Below are 20,077 nucleotides of genomic sequence, written 5' to 3'. Positions count from 1 at the left end.
GGAGGTCATACAGTTGAGCAATGAACTAGCCGTTTCTGTCTGGGTTGCCGGAGATAATGCCTCTGGCCTGTGGGTTATGAGAATGTTGTCTAGGTGACGTCTCAGAACTGGGAGACCACTTCTGCTAAAAGCATCGACTCTTCCCTAGAGCCCACAGCTCTCTAATGTATGATTAAGATGGGATAAAAGGCCTGGCATCCTTGTTTCCATATCACATCTATTTCCTTTGTGGCTGACTTTTGAGCCAGACTCTACTCAGCTCTGCATCTAGTCATGTTGACGATTTGAGAACTGTTTTGTCCAAGACTACAATACAGGGTGAATCTTGTCTACTGCTCTTTAGAGTGGATGTGTTTATCCTGCCCTTCTGCTTTCTTCTTCTTTTTTTTTTTTTCATTTAAGAATTTTTTTTTATTCATTTTACATACCAACCACAGATCTATCATCCCTCCTCTCGCTCCCCAGCCTCCCCCCCCACAACTCACCCCCACCATCCCCTCATCCAAAGGGGTAAGGGTTCTCATGGGGAGTCAACAAAGCCTGGTACATTCAGTTGAAGCAGGACCAAGTCCCCCTCCCCTGCATCAAGGCTGAGTAAGGCATCCCACCATAGGTAATGGGATCCAGGAAGCCAGCTCATGCACCAGGGATAGATCCTGATCCCACTGCCCTCAGACAGACCACGCTCCACAACTGTCTCCCGTAAGCACCCGTTCTTGACAGCTCAAGCACCTACACTCCCTCATCCTCATTATAAGAGCAAAACCATGAGGCCAAGACAAAGATGCCAGCAACAGGTGGGACTTAACAGTCCTCAAAATGTCAACAGTCCAATGACTAGTCCCCAAGCACAGGGTGGACATTTACACAGGATGTTTGTGTTGGTAGCAGGTGTAACCCAGCAGTTGCCCTGTAAGTCACTTCCTGATAGTCTGCAACTCCTGAGGGCAGAATACTTGCACATAAAAAAAGAAAATGCCCCCTGAAACCATGCTTATAACCAACTGATGATTGCCAAGCCTTAGCCCACTCTAAAAAAAAGAAAAGAAAAATTAACGAACATTTGACACTTCCTTTGTCCAAGCAAATAGCCTGGTCACCTCTGGGTCATCTGGCTGAAGTCAGCCAGTGAGTGGAGGTCCCAACACAGACAGAGCCTTGCGTGTTTGTTTACAGTGTGTGGTTGAGTCTCAATTTCATTCATACTATGTCATAAGACCCCAGAGTCTGGCTTCTTTTCCTGTCCAATACTTGGGGTTCTTAGACATCACTCACTATTTACCTGGGATTAATTGGGAAGCCCTGGATCTTATTGGGCAACCTTATTGTCTGAACTCTGCGGGTCTCCAGAGAGAGGGAGTTGGCAGGGTCAGCAGTGAATGTCTGCAGAGCTGAGAAGAACTGCCATGGAGAACGCAAGCCACAGTCTGTTAGTGACAAAAGCCACAGTAAGAGGGCACAGCCAGTCTCCTTGCTCTACACCTCTCCACACCTCTCCCTGAGGGGGAGGAGCAAGCTGGAGAGCCTCTCCTTCCAGAGTTCCTCCCAGGCCCCAGCGGGCCATGCTCAGAACTATTTGCATTTAAGGAATGATTTCGGCTGGCAGGCAATGCGGTTGTTAGAGAGCGATGTACCCAGCACCAGGGAAGGGTGGTTTGGAGGGTGAGGGTGGGGAATGGGGAACACCAGCAGACACACACCGATAAGCTATAGGAGACAGCAGACCTTCAAAACCACATGTACGGCATGACAGTAAACACACAGGATGTGCTGCGACTGATTTTTACAAGACATTATTTTGAACACTTCACCAATTGCCTATATTTCATTAGCATTGTGAGACACTGCTCTCGGGGAATTTCCTACCAAGTATCAAATCTGCTATCTTTGATCTGAAGGTCACGGTGCTGAGGCTGCTGCTAAGCTTTCACACAAGAAGCATTCTCAGTTTGCCATGGCCAAATTATCTTTGTTCAGCTGCTATGGGCTTTTACAAATCCTTACCTCAATTGCTTATCTCTAGTTAGTAGGGTTTAGAGGATTTATCACTCAAGCCTTCAAAAATTCTGGAATGGATAATTACTGTGATTACTTTTTTTTTAGACAGGTTTTAGTCTGTAGTGTTTGACTCAGATTCACAATCCTCCTGCCTCAGCAAGCCAGGACTGGAATTACCGGCATGGAATTACCATGCCAGGCTAATGCTGGCATTGACACTCCTAGCTCTAACACAGAATAATATGATATCCTGGTACAGGCATATCTAGTTTACTTGTCATCATTTATTAATATGATATCCTGGGTGTGGGAGTTCCTAATTTATCTATCATTATTTATCTTGACTCTTAAGTTTGATGGTGTGCTCGTAGGATGACTTTATTGGAGTTAGGCTGAATTCAATCATAAAGTTAAACTCGGCTAAGGTGGAGGGGTTTTCTTCTTGGCACTCAGTAGTTACTTAGTCACACATAGTGCGAGGCTGTCTTACTATGCAGGTTCTAATGCCATGGAAAATAGTTAAGCTTTCCCATGCTTCTGCACCTAAAATCTGCCCATAAAAATACAGTTTCCTTGCAAAATCATAGCTTAGAGGGAGGAACTGTTTATATCTGGCAATGAAATAAATCTGCTTTTTTTTTTTTTTTGTAATAAAACTCAAATGCCTAGTCAATGTTACTAGCCTGTCATTTTTCTTCTTGGTTTTAAATTTTAACAGGATATTTTAGGTCTCCTGGAAGAGTCACACCATGGCCACCTTGGAATGAAAAGGACTCAGTCCGACTCCAAGAGGCAGGTGTTTTTAGTCTCAGCCCGTAGTTTGCTCACGGAGTGCCTGAGTAGGGCAATATCAGCAGGAGTGTGCTGGATTGTCTCTCCTGGACCACCGCTGTAGCTGTCCTTGAGGATTTTCACATGGTGATGGACGATAGAGCATGTGAGCATGACGGGAGGCGTGGGTAGGGTCAAGTAAGGAAACTCTTTCTGTGTGGGACACAGGTGGCATTTTGTGACTGTCAGCCATGCGACTACAGCAAAGACACCCACTTCCTGGACAGCTGGTGTGCAGCTGCGGCCCCAGGGCCCCGGCTCACTCACCGGTGCTGCTCTGGATGGTCCTCACCGTGGTGGTGGTGCGTGGAGGGGAGGACGACCTTAGCGACACGCACTCATCATCCTGGGAGCAGCCCTTCTCGATGGCCCGCACGTAGCTGTGGCTCCGCATGCGGAAGCAGCCAGGCATGGGCAGGTCCAGAGCTTCCACCGCCTGCGACTCCAGCTCGCTGAACACTGACTCACACACGGATTCGAACTGTCCGTTCACCTCCATCTCGCTCACCTGCGGGCAGATACACGATGGTAAACACCTGGCTGGCAGTTCTCCACCAACATCTCCCTCCCAGGATCTGGAAACCCCACAAGAGCAGCATTGGTTATATATCATTCCAATGTGTATTATTTCCTTTATGCCATAGATTATAAGTCAATGGCATCTAGCCGATCATATAATAGATGACATTCTTTTAAGGAAGAGAGCTTTGGGGCTGGGAAGATATCTCAGTATGTAAGAACTCCTGCTTTGCAAGCCAGAGAAGCTGAGTTTGATTTGCAGAATCTATAGTGAAAAGCAGGGTGCCTTAGGGTTTCTATTGCCATAACCACGGCAACTCTTACAAAAGAAAACATTTAAGATGATGGCTTACAGTTTCAGAGTTCAGTCCATTATCATCAGGGTGGGACATGTTGGCAGGCGGGCAGACTTGGTGCTAGAGAGGTAGCTGAGAGTTCTACATCTTGTAGGCAACAGGAAGTGAACGGAGACACTGTGTGTGTGGCTCGAGCATAAATGAGCCCTCAAAGTCCACCCCTATAGTGACACACTTCCTCCAACAAGGCCACACCCACTCCAACAAAACCACACCTTCTAATAGTGCCATGACCTTTGGGGGACCTTTTCTTTCAAACCACCACACAGAGCTTGGCTACATGTGCCTGTAACAGAAGCATTGGGCAAAGCACTGGGCAGCAGAGATGGGCAAATCCTGACAGCTCATGGGCCAGCAAGCCTAGCCAACCTGGGAGCTCCAATTTCAGTGAGAGACCTTGCTTCAAAACACAAAGTGGAGAGCAATAGAGAAGGACCCCTACCTCTTGCTCTGAAACACATACCCGCATACTTTGGTGCATGTACCCTCTACTTCCCCTCCCAAAGGAGAGAGCTTTGTTTCTAGAGTGGTGAGGAAATTCAGGATGGGAAGGAAGCTTTTGCCCAATGTGTTCTTGATAATCCTATTTACAGTTTCCAGTTAGCTTACTTTAATTTTGCATTGCTGGGGATGGAACCCCGGGCCTCTTGCTGGGTAAGCATTTCATCACTAGGGTCTGTACTCCAGCCCCTCCTTATTTATAAATGGGAGTCTAAAGAGCCAGTTTATTGGTCATGGTTCATGTATTTCAATGTAACTTTTTAGCAACTGCTATTTTTGTAAACTTTTATTTTGCCCTTTGAAGTGACTAGTTCATCAAATAATTTCAAGGTTGACTGAAGCTCACTGAGTGCAGGGTATGGAACATACATTTTTTATTGTATTTTGTTTTGCAAGATGTATTCTGTACGAAAATTGGCTAAGCCTAGATATGTCAAAATCTTAAAAAGCACTATCAAGATTTCAAACTATTTACAGGTTTTACTTTTCATAAAAAAGTTTAATAAACTTTCTTTTGAGATAGGAGGTTTTAGGTTTTTTAATGTAATCCTGGCTGACCTTGAACTCACAGAGAGCCTTCTGCCTTTGCCTCTGGAGTGTTGGTATTAAAGGTATGCACCACTAGGCTGGCCTAATCTATAAACTCTTTACAATACATTCATGAAGATCTTTGAAGTAAGACCTTCTTTAAAAAAATCAGATAATTAATCAATAACAACAACAACAACAACAACAACATGATGCCTTAGGTAGAGGCAGGTGAGTTCAAGGCTACATACTGAGTTCTCTGCCTGTTCCTTTGAGGCAGGGTCTGTCTCTGAATCTTATACTGGCATTCTCTTAGCTAGGGTGGACACCAGCAAGCCCAGCTATCCTCTTACATGTTTTTCAGTTCAGAGCTGTGGATACAGACATGTGCAGATAGCATGACTTATTACATGGGTGTTGGGATTCAAACTCTGGCCCTTACAATTGAACATCAAGTACTCATGAATTCTACACCATCTCTTTAGCTCTATGAATCTGTAATTAAAAAATTGATCATATACGTGTGCGTGTGTGTGTGTGTGTGTGTGTGTGTGTGTGTGTGTGTGTGTGTGCCACCAGTATGCCTATGGAGGTCAGAGAACAACTTGACAGACTGGATTCTCACAACCACCACCACCACCACCACCACCACCACCACCATCATCACTACCACCACCACGTATCAAATTCAGGTTATCAGTCTTGGTGGCAAGCATTTTTACTTTCGGGGTGACCTCTCTGGCTCAGTCACTGAATCAGAATCTGAGTTTAAGGATCTGCAAGGGTTTGTATATGTTATATGTATTATATGCTCATAACTATAACATGTTTGATTTTTTTCATTTTAATTATTGCTGTAAAAAATATCACAAATAAACAGTGAAATATCTATCCTTGTCAAGGTTGCAAACATTAACCTTGGGTGTCTATGTATCCTGAGGGTTTATGCATCTTCTTTCATAGTTTTAATAAAATTTGAATCATACAGCAAACATAATTTTGTAATTTGTTTTTAGGCTAAACATACATTCTCAATAGGGTTGTTGTTTTTTTTTTTTACACAGATATAGGAAACCATAGGAAATGAATGTCTAACTTAACAAATAATAATAACCAAACATCCTTGGAAATACTAACAAAATCAAGAATGGACATTCCCAAGCCACCCTATAACCCTCCATGTGCATATCTTAACAACAACCCCATCTCTGATTTCTATTTTATTCAATTTAAAAAGTTTTTTTTTTTTTTCACCAAAGTGTGACTCCCTGGGCCCTATAGATTATTCATTGAAAACAATCCAATACATAGGTTTTGAAGGGATCAAAACCTGGGAACTCCTGTATGACACTCTCATTATTAGAGATATCCCTAGCCTTTAATACATTATTAACTTAAAAATTAAGTTACACTTATGTACATATGTATTTATGTGCATATATGTGTATGCATGTTACCTGTAGGGGTGTGTGTGCCAGGGTGTGCACGTGGGAGTCAGTTCTCAGTATGTAAGTGTCAAATTAGTGTATCTTTAGATTGTATTGTGTTGGGAAGTTTTATTTTAAATATTGTTATCTGAGTTTCATAAATGGTTTTTGGCTTACAATTGGGACACTTTCTTAAGTGGTCTTGAACCTATTTCTGCTGTTTTGTACTTCATCTCTACGTGAAGGGGCATTCTCAGCAAAGATGGTGGAACACTCTGAAAAATACTGAATATACTCTGGGTCCTGCTACCAAATGTTCAGCCAGGACTGAGTTCTTTATAGCATCTTTAGCATGGCAATTCACTTTCATCTTTAATAAATGGCACAATTACATGTATTTCAAAGAATTGCTTTAAAATAAATTTATGCTTTATCATTAGTACATTTATACACTTATCTTATATACTTATATATGTGGAGTTGCATAAAAACTTTTTAAGCATAAAGGGCTCATATGTTCAAAAAGTTTAAGAAGTCTACTTGAGTCTAATTCCTTGGTTTATAACATTTTACTTGGATCCTTCTTTAGAGCCTTTGGTGAATACTGACAATGTACTTAAATTCAACAGTATTCTTCTACATAGATATATTAATATATACATATATTACTATATGAGAATAACTCTTACAAAATCATTTCCTTTTAGAAAAGTCAGTGTGCATGGTTGAGTAACTTTGAAGAAGAGACTGTTCTCTGAATAATGACAATGTTGCAAGTGTAATAGAAAGTTTGAAATTGTCTTTAAAGATAATGTGTTATTTGAAAGTTGAATCCATGCCAGAAAAATGATGTGTCATTAGAACTCCATTAAGGATGGTCGCACTTTCTGTTTTTTTTTTTTTTTTTTTACTTAAGGCCAAATGACTACACTGTGGAATTGGACCACTTGACCCAAAGACAGCATTAGTCTTTTCCATTCCTAATATCTTACTAAGCTGTCATTGGGCAGTGATGTCCCAAGGAAGGTCATACCCACAGTACAGGGACCTGAAGCAGCCAGCTGTACTGTGTCCTGCTGGGGGACATGACATGTTCCCTTCTTCTAAACACATTAAGGTTATGGAGTTTATAAATGTGTATAAGTTTTTCACAATTTTATTCATTTACCTTTTGAGATAGGGTTTTACCATCTAGCTCTGACTGGTTTGGAACTAACAGAGATCCACCTTCCTCTGCCTCCCAAGTGTGGAATTAAATGCATGTGCCACTACACACAGCTTCACAAAGATTTTAAACTCATGATGCGTTCTGTGTGTCAGTCTTGCCTTGATGACCCCACTCTACACTGCAGTAGTTTTATGACTACAGTGTTGCCAGTGATCTACCCTAGGCATGAACCCCTCAAGCAACTTTGCAGCTGCATCGTCCTTCATCAACATCATCCAGAAAACTGGATGGTACCAACCTGATAGGTTATGAATTTCCAAGGATTCCCTCCTTGTGCCCGACTTACCTGCAGAGGTCCTCTCTTCTCCTAGTAGACCATCAAGACCAGGGACTAGCTGTGATAGACCTGTGGCCTACACTGCAGCATCTGGCTGCACTTCCTGTTGACCCCATCAGTAGTCTGTGTGGGTGTGAGTACCTGGCGCCCTTGCCCTCTCAGGTCTCACTGATAATGGCCCATGGCTACCGAGGCTCTGCTGGCTCTCACCTGGCTTATGGTGCTCATGGCTCGCATGTAGCTCTCGTTTCTGGAGCGGAACTTTGGTGATGTGAGCAAGCCTGCAGGGTCAAGGCTGTCTAGGCTTCTGTTGATGGAGACTTCACTTACTGCCCTCAGGTAACTGTGACTCCGGATCTGGAGTTTGGGTGAGTGTTCATTGGAGATCCTGGAAGAGAACAATGGAAGGGTTTGGTGAGTGCTCCCTGAGGTCCTGGGAGAGTCACACTCCATGGGGGCATCGATAAACTCTTTGGTGCAGCACCCTAAACACCAGGACAAACAGTACTGATTTCTACGATTGCTAAAGCTCAGGAGAATAACCTCTTTAGTTTCTATTCTTTTTTTTTTTTTTTTTTTTTTTGTGGAGCTGAGGATTGAATGCAGGGCCTTGTGCTTGTTAGGCAAGCACTCTACCACTGAGCTAAATCCCCAACCCTATTCTTGTTTTCTTTTGCATTGAAATTTGCACATAAAATTTTATATGCATACATGGAGGTCATGGTATGATACTTTAGTGTATTATTTTTTCTTTCTGAGATGGGGTTTCTCTGTGTAGCCCTGGCTGTCCTGGAACTCACTCTGTAGACCAGGCTGGCCTCGAACTCATAGAGACCCGCCTGCCACTGCCTCCTGAATGCTGGGATTAAAGACGTGTGCCACCACCACTGCCTGGTTAGTGCATGTATTCAATGTATAATGATCAGATAAAGATACTTGAAATAACCATAATTTCAAGTATTTATCTTTCTTTGTGCTAGGAATGTTCAAGGTCTTCTCCCCTCACTATTTCAGATGCACATTTTGTTGTCATCCATAAGCACCTGACTATCCCACAGGACATTAGAAGTTATTCTTCCTACTCAACCACACCGATGCATGGCTTCACCGTCCTGTCTTTATTCCCTACCCAATCCCCCAGGCCTCTGGCATTCTCTTCACTTCTGTGAAGTTGACTTTCTAGGCATCTGCACACAAGTGAGGGCAATCAGGATTTGTCTTTCTGTCCCTGACTTATTTTACTTACAATAATACCCTCTGGTTCCATCCACACAGCCACAAATGATACTTTTTAGTTCCTTTATAATAGCTGACTAACAATCCATTGTGTATATGCACTGTGTTTTCTTTATCTATTCTTCAATTTATGAATTGACCTCTAGGTTGATTCTAGACGTTGGCTACTTTGAATAATGCCACAATAAATATTAGAATGTTGATGTCTCCTCAACACACTAATTTTATTTTCTTTGCATATACATAACCAGTGGTGAAATTACTGGGTCATCTGGTAGCTTTATTTTATTGAGGGGCTACCATATTCTGTGATAGCTGTATGATTTTAAATTCTCATCAACAGGGTATGAGACATCTCCACCCCAAATGTTTTTTTAAAAAAATTTTTTCCACTTAAAGCAGGGTATAATGAAGCTCGGGTGACTCTGACATTGCCATGTAACTGAGACTGGCCTTTAACTCATGATTCTCCAGTCTCCACGTCCCGAATGCTAGGATAACAGATGTGTCACTACATCGGGCTTAGAAGAAAATGTTGTTTTAGGAAATCATTAAGGTTTGATGACCTTACAGAACAATTAAAACTCTCCTTAACCATGAAGAATTCTCCACTAACAGACACCCCGAGGAAAAAGAAAATAGCAGTGGCTGATCTATTTCAGAATTCTGTGGTTTGTGTTTTCCTGTGTATGTATTCATTTCCATTTTTTGTCTTTTCACATTAGTAACAGCAAGTAGGTCTGTATCTATACCTGTCTATACATTAATCAGTCTCTTGCTCAATAAATCAATTATCTATCTAACCTTTAATTCTCTCATATAATTGAGATTGAACTTGATGAAAATACTGAAATCCTAGCTGCTGAAAATGCACACATTTCTGAGTCTGATCTATAAAGACAGTGCTAGACATACTTTGTACCCTATAGATTTGTTCTAGAATGCACTATGACCTTATAAAGTATGAACCTCTCCCATTGAAGAAGCCAAGCTAGAGAAGGGGAGATGGCTTAGTTGGTCAAGTGTCTTCCAAACAAGCATGGTGCCTAGAGTTTGGATCCCTGGAATCCACATAGAAAGCTAGGCATGATTCACAGCACCAGAAGGTGCTATGTGGGAGAAAAGTTATTCATGGACTTACCCAGCAGTGGACCTTGCATGCTATAATACTGACCTCGCCAGACAAGATGTGCCCACTGGTACAATTGTGGCATGCTCCACAGGAGGAAACCGTACCTGGTATAATGAACGTGGCCAATGGCCCCTAGTTGGGGAGGTCACAGTTCCTGGGGGCAGGTTTCCTAACAACTGTTGTTGCACTAGGTTGTCAAATGGCCTTCTAAACATTTTTGTTTATACCCAGAGTGATGCTGCTTTCAACTTTAGCCGGAGATACTTCTTTGTGCAGTGGGCAGCTCTCAACTTTCCTCAACTTGTCAAAGCACTGAGAATAAGTGATTGCTGAATGCTCAGCCCTAAATGGGACATTTTTTACTAGACCCTCCTGTGGTGATATTTTATTTGTGCTGTAATGAATAAAGCTTACATGGAGATCAGAGGACAAAGCCAGCCACTATATTAAACATAGAAGTCAGGCAATGGTAGCATATGTCTTTAATCCTAGCATTCGGGAGGTATAGATTCATCTGGATCTTTGTGAGTTCAAGGCCACAGTGGGAACAGAGCCAGGCATGGTGGCACACACCTTTAATTCCCAGCACTAGTTAACCATGGAGGTCTGGAGGTCTGTACAGACAGACTGGAAGTGATAGATCTGGGCAGAAAGAGGAAAGTGATGTAGCTGGGCAGAGAGAGGAAGTGAGAGGGCAGGGACAGAAAGGCATGTAGGCGTGCGTATACAGGAAGTAGCTCCCTGGAGGCTGAGGAGTTGGTGAGGTGAGGTTGTTGTGGCTTGTCCTATTCCTCTGATCTCTCAGTTTTCACTCCAATATCTGGCTCCAGGTTTTTTTATTAGTAAGACCATTTAGCAATTCATGCTACACCCTCCAGGGTTTAGTGAACATTGTGGAAGAGGAGGTAGAAAAAAAAGTGTGACCCAGAGGATGGGAAGGAACGCTATGAAATGCTCGGTTCTGGACAGGGCACGGCAGCTGCTCTCACAAACTCATAGAGGTTGTGATTACCTGCACAGACTTGAAAAAAATCAAGTCAGCGAACATTCTAGTACAGATGGGGGAGGGGCCCAAGAGGCACTATGGCTAGCTGGGGAGCTACTGGAAGTTTATGGCTGCTGGAATATGGGGAGCCCCTTTTCTTTAGGATTGTGGCTGTTGGTTGGTTGACCATGTTCCATTGGATGGCCTTGCATACATAAAGCATTCAAATCAGTGAAGATCAACTATTTATAGAGCAGCTGAACACTTCTTTTTGCGAAAACACATTAGTGCTATCCACGCAGATTAAAAATAAGAATATTAGAAACATCTTAAATAGATTTAACAACGAATGAAAATCAGATTTAGTCAACTCTAGGCAAAGGCTATCTAGAGCTTGTTGCATGAAAATAAATTTGAAGGTTCACAGGAAGATAAGTTTATATGCTACCAGGCACATGACAAGGTGTGCAGTCTCACTGGAAACCAGAGAAATGTTGATTTAAAAAAAATGACACATGTTTTCAAAGCACATTCCTGTACACCCATGGGAAGTGAGAACATTCCAAATGTCCTTTAAGTGGCAATGTATGAGACCACACCCACTCAAAAAGATTACATGAGGCTGCTTAATAACAGCTGAAAAACATATTGTGGATAATACAGAATCCCCAGGATTTGATTAGCAGCTGTTTGATTTATTGCTTGTACATACAAAGAAATGAAAACAGATGTGGGACATCTGTTTTCTGAAGGAAACTGTATTTTATTACTATAAGAAAGAATCAGTTGTTCTAGAAATCTGTCCAATGGGTTATCTGGGCAGCTCTCAAGCATGAAGACACCTCTGCCAGGGTATGTGAATATTTTATATGTGTTAATGCTATTCTGGTGATTCACATTGGGTCACTTTGCCACACCAAGAATTCTACCCAACCAGCAAACTTCAATTCATTTTCTCAAATGTCTTTTTTTCAAAAACCATGTAGAGCATTTATAAGCTAAAGTTCACTTCTGCTTATAACCTGAGCGCATGATGACAAATGTGTTCCTTTGGCTATTTTGCAAAATGACCCAGAGCAATGACACCCCCAACATAAGTGATGATGCTGTTGTGTATGGTCATTAGGGCAGCAATGGGAGGGGTGCCTTCATAAACAGAATATATGCAAAAGGAAGAAACAAAAATCCAGTTTTTGAAAAGTGTCTGCTGGCTGAGATGTGGAAATGAAGCACAGCTGCCACTTGTTATAAAATAAGGCATCATTCCAAAATTTCAAAGTGGAAAAAAAACAAAACAAAACAAAACAAGAAGGAACTGAATAGTTCAGTTTTGGTGAGTCATTTCTGACAAAAAGAATGCATACCTTAGCAACCCACAACACACAAGGAAATGAACTTTATCTTATCTAGAGGGTAGAGGTTGCAGCTATGCACACAGGACAGCCTGGGCCCGCACTTCCTGGTGCAGAAGAGCCCAGTAAGAAATGCCAACACCTAGTGTGCCCATTGCCCCCTCCATGACAACGGATCTTCTCAGGAGGGGGATGTGCACAACCAGAAATGTTAGAGATGGTAATTTCTTCTCAGTGTTGACCTCTTGAAATGAGACCAGTCTTTTTCCACTGTCCTTCCTGAATCCCTTTGAGACTTACCTTTCTGAAGTCCATAAACACTCAAGTAGGATTTTGGCCTGGCTGGGCCAGAGAACCCTATTCACTTTCAAATCCCTAAAGTAGGGAAGCTCTGGGGTCGGTCACGAGCCTGTGATTGCAAAGAAGATTCGAGAAGACTCAGACCATGAAGATTCAAATCAATGTCTCAACAAAGAAAATGATCAACTTTGCAAAAATAGAACTAAAAATATGACCAAATGATTGGTGATGATGATGATGATCATCACCACCACCACCACCACCACCATCATCATCAATTTTTCCTACAGAGAAGTAATTCTATGTGGCCTTGTCTAATGAGAGTCCCCAAGGGAGGGAATGGGTCACCTGTCTGGTCCATCTGAGCCTTTTATGCTTCTATAGTTTTTCATCTTGTCTTGACTCTGACTCTTACTCTGTCTAGCACATGAAGTGACTCCATGTGACACAGAGGCAATGTCTGGCTTTGTTCTATTCTGAAAATGAAGATATTTGATCTTGACCTTATTAAAGTATGCTCACAAATATTCATGGCTTAAATGGGGCTTTGATTCCTTGGGCTTTAGGGTAGAAGATGGTATGTTAGTGAGTAGCTACACTTGATTACTGGTTTTCGAGACTCTTTTATGAGTTCATCTGCTTCAGTAATACTGAGGCCAACTTTCTTCTCTTCATCCTTCTGTGCATGGTCTATTTAGGGTCTATCCTTTGATCAAATTGTTACTTGGACCAACCAGTGCCTTTTGAATGATTTCCACCTGACATTTGCTACTATTTATTAAACACCTAGGTATTGCTAATATCCCACTATATATAAAGAAATAACTACATATTAAGAGTCTACATAGTAGATAATTTATTTACTTATTATGAAAATTTGATTTGGAGACAGGGTCTCATTATATATCCAAAGCTAGCCTTGAACTTGAGAGGCTTCTGCCTCAGTTTCCTTCATTCTTGTATTATAGGCAGGTGCCACCAAGCACATCTTGTTGAAGGTAATTTAAATAGAACCTTTCTATCTTCTCCATTGTGGTTTTTTTTGAATAAGAATGGCCCCCATAGGCTCATAGAGTTGAATGTTTAGTCACCAGGGAGTGGAACTTTTTGACAGGATTAGAAGGATTAGGAGGTGTGGTCTTATTGAAGGAAGTATGTCACTGGGGTCTAGGAGGTGTGGTCTTGTTGGAGAAAGCATGTGACTGGGGTCAGGGGTGGGCGTTGAGATTTCAAAAGCCTGTACCAGGCTCAGAGTCTCTTTTCTGCCTATGGATCAGGATGTAGCTCTCAGCTCCAGCTCCAGCACCATGTCTGCCTGCTGCCATGATTTTTTGCCATGACAAGAATGAACTGAACCTCTGAAACTGTAAGCCAGCCCTCGGTTAAATGCTGTGGTGATATTTTGTTTGTGATCTAACAAATAAAGCTTGCCTGGAGACTAGAGTGCAGAACCAGCCACTAGTTAACCATAGAGGCCAGGCAGTGGTGGCACACACTTGGGAGGAGGAAGCATGACGATCAGGAGTTCAAGGCCACCCTGGGCTACACAAAATTGATCCAGTCTAAAAGAGAAACAGAACCAGGTGGCGTTGGCTCACCCAGCACTTGGGACCTCATACCTTTGATCCTAGTACTTGGGAGGCACACGCCTTTAATCCTAGCACTAGGGAGGTGGACACAGGAAGTGATATGGCTGGGCAAAGAGAGGAATATAAGGTGGGTGGAGACAGCAGCTCAGCCCCCTTTCAGGCTGAGGAGTTGGTGAGGTAAGAAGTGGCTGTGGCTTGCTCCTTTGTCTCTTTGATCTCTCAGTATTTACCCCAATATTTGGCTCTGGGTTTTTATTATTAAGACCAATTAGAATTCATGCTATAAAGTGCTTTCTTTTATAAGTGTTGCCTTGGTCTTGGTGTCTCTTCACAGCACTAGGACAGTGACCAAGACACCCATCTTTACTCCTTTCTCTTCTGCTGCCTAGGGACTCCTATCTGAATGCTCAATGGCGTTCTTCCTCAAACTTGCGCTTAAATGCTCTTTTCCCTTATGACATTATTGCAATTTTTTAAACTTCTTTTTAACATTTTATCATGTCATCATAGTAGTCTACTGCAATTTTTAAACTCCTTTTTAACATTTTATCATCATGCCATCATACTGTCTAGTCTCTCTTTTTATTCTACATTATTCCCCCAGACAACATAATCTGACTCTATTACTGAATTTACACTAACCCCTTCTGCATCTGTTTGTAGTGCGTTGCTCTCTCCTAGGCCTGGACATTAACCCTGCCATTGGCTACTGTTCCATTTTACCTGATGCTCTGTCAGCACCCAGACTCATCACAATTTCCCAACGAACACATATCTCTCCCCTCTGGTTCTCTTTCTGTCCACATTCCAATGAATGCACTAAAAACTATACAACCAAGCAAGTTAGAAACCCAGGCATTTACTCTGCCTCCTCTTGGTCATCACATGGCTCCAGTCTTCCTTCCTCCATATGTTTACACCTGGCTCCTCTCCCCACTTCTTCTCCCACCACATGCCCTATTCAGTCTTTGTCATGATTCTCCTAACCAGGTCCCCTGCCACTAGCGTATACCCTCAAGCCTCTGCCTTTCTTGTTCTGTTCATTATTCAAAACTCTCCAGTTCAGATCTGCCTTCAGAGAACCTCCTTTACTCTCCCCCAACTATGTAAAGTCTCTCTGTGAATGCCTTCTCTCTCTCTTTGTTGCTCCAGTCTCCCACCTTCATAGCTACTTTTATTTTCATTTTTACATGCTTATATACTCTAGGTTTTAAGATCTCAGGTGGTAGAATCAGTATTGCATTCATCTTGGTAGCTCTCAAATAGAGAATTAGTATTGCATTCATTTTGTTACATGGTGGTATACTATATGGATTTTTTCCCCCTAGAAACAGAGTCTCACTATACAGGCCAGGTTATCCTTTAACTTGTGACCCTCAGCCTCCTTACCCAGTGCTGAGAATACAGGCACCACCAGACCCAGTGGAGTTTTAATCTTAAAATCATTAATAGGAAGAGCTCACAGTTGTATGGAGATTCGTTTATGTCAGGGACTGTATCTGGATGGTCTCACAAAATGGATGATGTAGTGAGCAAATATAATATTTATATAGTTATCATCCCTCTAGACTACGGTTGTCTTCAGAACTTTTCTTCACTTACTGAGATCTCATAAATGGTTTTTGTTAGTGTAGGCTAACTGCACAGAGCAGATTCATCATGGCATTTTCATATACATACACAGAGTCCTTTGGTGATCTCTATCCCTGTACTCTCTGTATGTCCTTCCCCACCTTCAGCTGCTCTTAAACCCTAGTAGTCCTCCTGCTTCATGCCTTCAAAAGATGCTGTTATGTGGAAGAAAATGTGTAATGCTTGTTTCATGAGTGTGGGTTACTTTGCATGTCACGAAGACCCTTACTAACATCCATCTTACTGAACACCACATAATTGTGTTCTTCACTCTGACTGATACTTCATTATGTTCATATATCACATGTTCTTTATCTATTTGTCTGTTGGTGGGGATCTAGGCTGTTTGCCTTGGCTATGTGAATAGTGCTCACAAAGGATTTTAAAAATGCTTATAACACAATCCATCCCTGAAAGTCTGTGGTTCACTGGTTCTTAGCATGTTTATAGAATTGAATAAGCATAACCACTATAGACACATCATCTAAACATCATTATAGGAATGCTACTGATCACTCTTGGTCAATAGGTATTTACAGAAGACAGCAGGATTCCTTCATTCCATGCACTTGCATTGCCAGGCATAGAGAATCTTTTCAAACTTGACTCCCTTTGCAATGCCATACTGTTTCTTTAACATTAATTTTCCTTCTGTTTCACAGAAATGAAAATCCAGAACAGGATCCATTTAGCCAATGATTGGCCCCATCAGAAGAACAACAGCTTGTGTTCAAAGGCAACTTCTAAAGAATAAGAAACACATTGAGGAGTGGACTCATATAGATTCATGCTATAGTCTTTGCTGCATTTCCTCTGTAAATGTTTGATGTTGTAGATAAATGTCAGCATTAGCTGCTAGACATTTCAACTGTCAAGTGCTATAGACATGTAGACATTCCTGTTTCCCAAGGGCCCCAGGGCTCTGGTCAAAGAAAGTGAAGGGAATGTTTTGGAGAGTCATTTCATTTGCTCTATTAACTTTTCTCTGCAGGAAAAAAAAGACAGATTTAGTTGGAATTATCTGACTGCTCAACTGTGCGCACTGCTGGAGAGCCAGAGGCCCAGGATATGTGAAGCCATGTGCTAGACACTGGGATAATTGGTGTAGTTGTAAGATGAGACTCATACAATTGACAAATGTAACACTTTTCACAGCGAATTGTCTCATATACAGAAATTAATAGCAAATGTGAATTTTCCTGTGTTTCAAATGTGCTTCTATCAGCCACATTTAGGTTCTTGTGATTTTCAGAATTCAAATGTTCTCCTCAGACTTTTTAAAGTATCAAGAATCCAGCATTGAATGCAAAGTAACTAAAAGACACCAGCTGTACATATGGCTTGGGTTGGCTGTATAAGAGAGCAGTTGAATACTGCCTGCTAGAACTCTAGTTTTCAGACTGAGACAAACACACAGAAACAACTTCCAGGGGATCTTTGTTAGGCTTTTACCAGTCCAGGGAAGCCTCAATAGGAAAAGAAGACTCAGTTGCAGTGTGGAGGACAAGCTTCGGAGAGAAGGTAACTGAGTTAGAACCTGAGTGACAAGATTTCCACAGGGTAGAGTGGACCAGACACAAGGAAGTCCAGACCAGGGAATTGTGGGGCACAGGAGGGTGGGCAGTGGAGTAGCTGATATCCAGAATGCTGTGCTCTGCAGAGTGAGCCAGTGCAGGTGGGAGGGCTATCCATGTGGTAACTGCCTGCTGGCCAGTCTGTGGCATCAAACTGTAGGTCCCGAGGCAGCAGGCCCTGGTTGAGAGGATGAAGACATGTCATTGGACTCCTAAGCTCAAGCCAGGCCTGACTCACTTAAGGCCTCCTCAAATAACTGTTAAACAGCAAGAGAGGGAGAGGGTGGTAGGATGCAAAGACCTATTCAGACACTAAGACAAGAGGCCCTGGGAAGCTTTGATGAGGCCACAAAGTGAACCAGAGAATGGAAGGAGAGGTCTATCCAGCAAGTGTGCAGAGATGACTGTGGGCAGGGACTGAGGGTGCTGTCAAGGTCCCTGTCCCTGGACAATGGAAAGCATGTGGTGACACTTTTTCCACTATGAAGAACACGGTCCAGGGAGATTTGGTTCCCTCTTTGGGAAAAAGAAGCACCCCTTCTTAATACTTGGATGCACCCAGCAGTATTTGGGGTTGGCTGAAGATAGAGCAGGGGTGAGGCAAGACTTCTTTCCAAAGAACCACATGCAGGATGTGTATCACCTGAAATGACCTTTGCTTTAGTTTGCCTAGGACCAAACTGAGAACCAAATCAATGGAAACAATCCAGTGAGAAACGCTGTGGAGGGCAGTTGCCTTTTAACACAAGGAGTTTTACTGTGGACAGCTTGTTCTGAGAGCTTGGCTCTGCATAACTGGTAAACCTGAGACCTTCAGTTTAAAGACTGATTGAATCCATAGCATTGGGTGAGCCCCATTTTTCTTGTTTTTAAAGAAATAATAGTAATATCCACCTTCCAGAGCCCAGAGGATTTACTGCATTATAATCATCTGTCTTTCTCTTACTGTGGAGAAGATACACATCACATAAACTTTACTCTATGAAAGCACATGTGAACCTGAGTAGGGGGCAGAGGGACTCATGGGAGGGAGAGGGATGAAGAGAGAGGACAGGAGCTGAGGAGTGGAATAGGTTCAATGAACATTATGTGTATTATGTACAATGAACATTTTGTGCATTACATACAATGAACATTATGTCTTACGATAACACGGACAGCTAATATGCACAATAAAAAGTTAAAAATCACCACTGTAATTTGTGTACAGTTCAGTGGCATTAAGTACATTTATATCATTGTAAAACCATGCACTGTCCCCTTCCAGAACTGCTCTTCCGACGGAGCTGCTGGACACCAGTGCTGCCCAGCCTCCTCCTGCAGTCCTTGGTAACCATCATTCTGCTCTCTGTCTCTAAGTCCAACCACTAGGTATCTCTTATAAGTGAAGCAAAAACAGTGTTTTCCTCTTACCAAAGACTGGCTCTCAATCTTAGAAATGCCTTCAAAGCTCAGCCACACTAGCACACGATCCCATTTCTGTCTTTCAAGCCTAATACTTTCCTATTGAATACACTTTGTGTACCCAACTGTAGATGGACACTCAAGTTGATCCACAACTTTCAAGTATTGTGTAATGCTGCTATGAACATGAGTGTGCACATAACTTCTTGAGTCCCTGCTTTCAGTTTTTTTGATTATATACCTAGAAGTAGGAATCTCTCCTTAACAAAAGTATTTTTTTCTTCAATTTCATTTCCTATCAGTTTTGCTACCAACACATTTGAGGACCAGTGCAATAAAAACAAGCTACCACTTTCCCCCAAGGAATCACTCTTTGGATGATTTATTACAAGTTTTAAGGATATAAAGTAATATAGTAGTATTTCACAAATGATTATTGCTATGGTGAGGAAAAAAATACTTCTATTCATGGAGACAGTACACGCATCCCTGGATGCCTGCAGATGATTGGCTGCAGTGTCCCACAGGCACCAGAATCTGAAGATGCTTGTATATAGACACATAAATAAATAAATAAATAAATAAATAAATAAATAAAACACCTCCTTCTCACCTTCGATCATGTCTAGATCTTCATAACACCCAGAAAAAGGAAAATGCAGCTGTTCTATTGTACTTTAAAGGAAACAATGACAAGAAAGGAAGACTGATTTTTCAGCACAGAAACACTTGGAAAGTATTTCTGATTCACAGTTCATTGAATCTGCACAAAGAACCCATGGATACAGATTGACAACACCATAAATAAAGAGTATAATTTACTGCTCCAGCAATCGAAAAGCAGTAAAAGAATTAAAACCTGATATAGTGTCATCAAAGATAGACAGATTGCCATGGTTAAAACATCCAGAAAAAATATCCCATCAGCAACTAGAGATTGCTAAGAGGCTGCAAAGAGTAGCGTCAGTTGACGGACTGGTTACAAGTGAGATCATTTCTTATGCACCAGATAGTAGAAGCCCATGTGGTAATTTTTAGCAGCCGGTGGAGAGTGACCTAAATGCTATTTGGTGATGACTATAGAGGCTTTTGCTTCCTAGTTTAGACGTGTCAGGAACTTGCATGGGTTCCTTTGCTTGTTTCTGTGACAAAGAACCTGGCAAAGCACTTATGGACAAAGAATTTATTTCCAGTCTGTTATGGTGGAA

General features: G+C 42.0%; 1 protein-coding gene across 17 annotated transcripts in view; it reads right to left on the bottom strand.

The window, feature by feature from the left end:
• The window catches only part of Dlgap1 (DLG associated protein 1), an 826,029-nt gene that overhangs the window by 157,583 nt on the left and 648,369 nt on the right, over window positions 1–20,077 (bottom strand). For all 17 annotated transcript variants that reach the window (XM_036172827.1, XM_036172826.1, XM_036172832.1 and 14 more), the window contains 2 exons: window positions 7,876–8,053; window positions 3,097–3,337 (listed from right to left, as the gene is read on the bottom strand). In XM_036172827.1, the coding sequence (XP_036028720.1) occupies window positions 3,097–3,337; window positions 7,876–8,053 (419 nt within the window). The remainder of the gene's footprint in view (window positions 1–3,096; window positions 3,338–7,875; window positions 8,054–20,077) is intronic.

This window comes from Onychomys torridus, chromosome 23 (assembly GCF_903995425.1).
Source record: "Onychomys torridus chromosome 23, mOncTor1.1, whole genome shotgun sequence".
Classification (NCBI taxonomy): Eukaryota; Metazoa; Chordata; class Mammalia; order Rodentia; family Cricetidae; genus Onychomys; species Onychomys torridus.
This window is presented reverse-complemented; position numbering and strand designations above follow the sequence as displayed.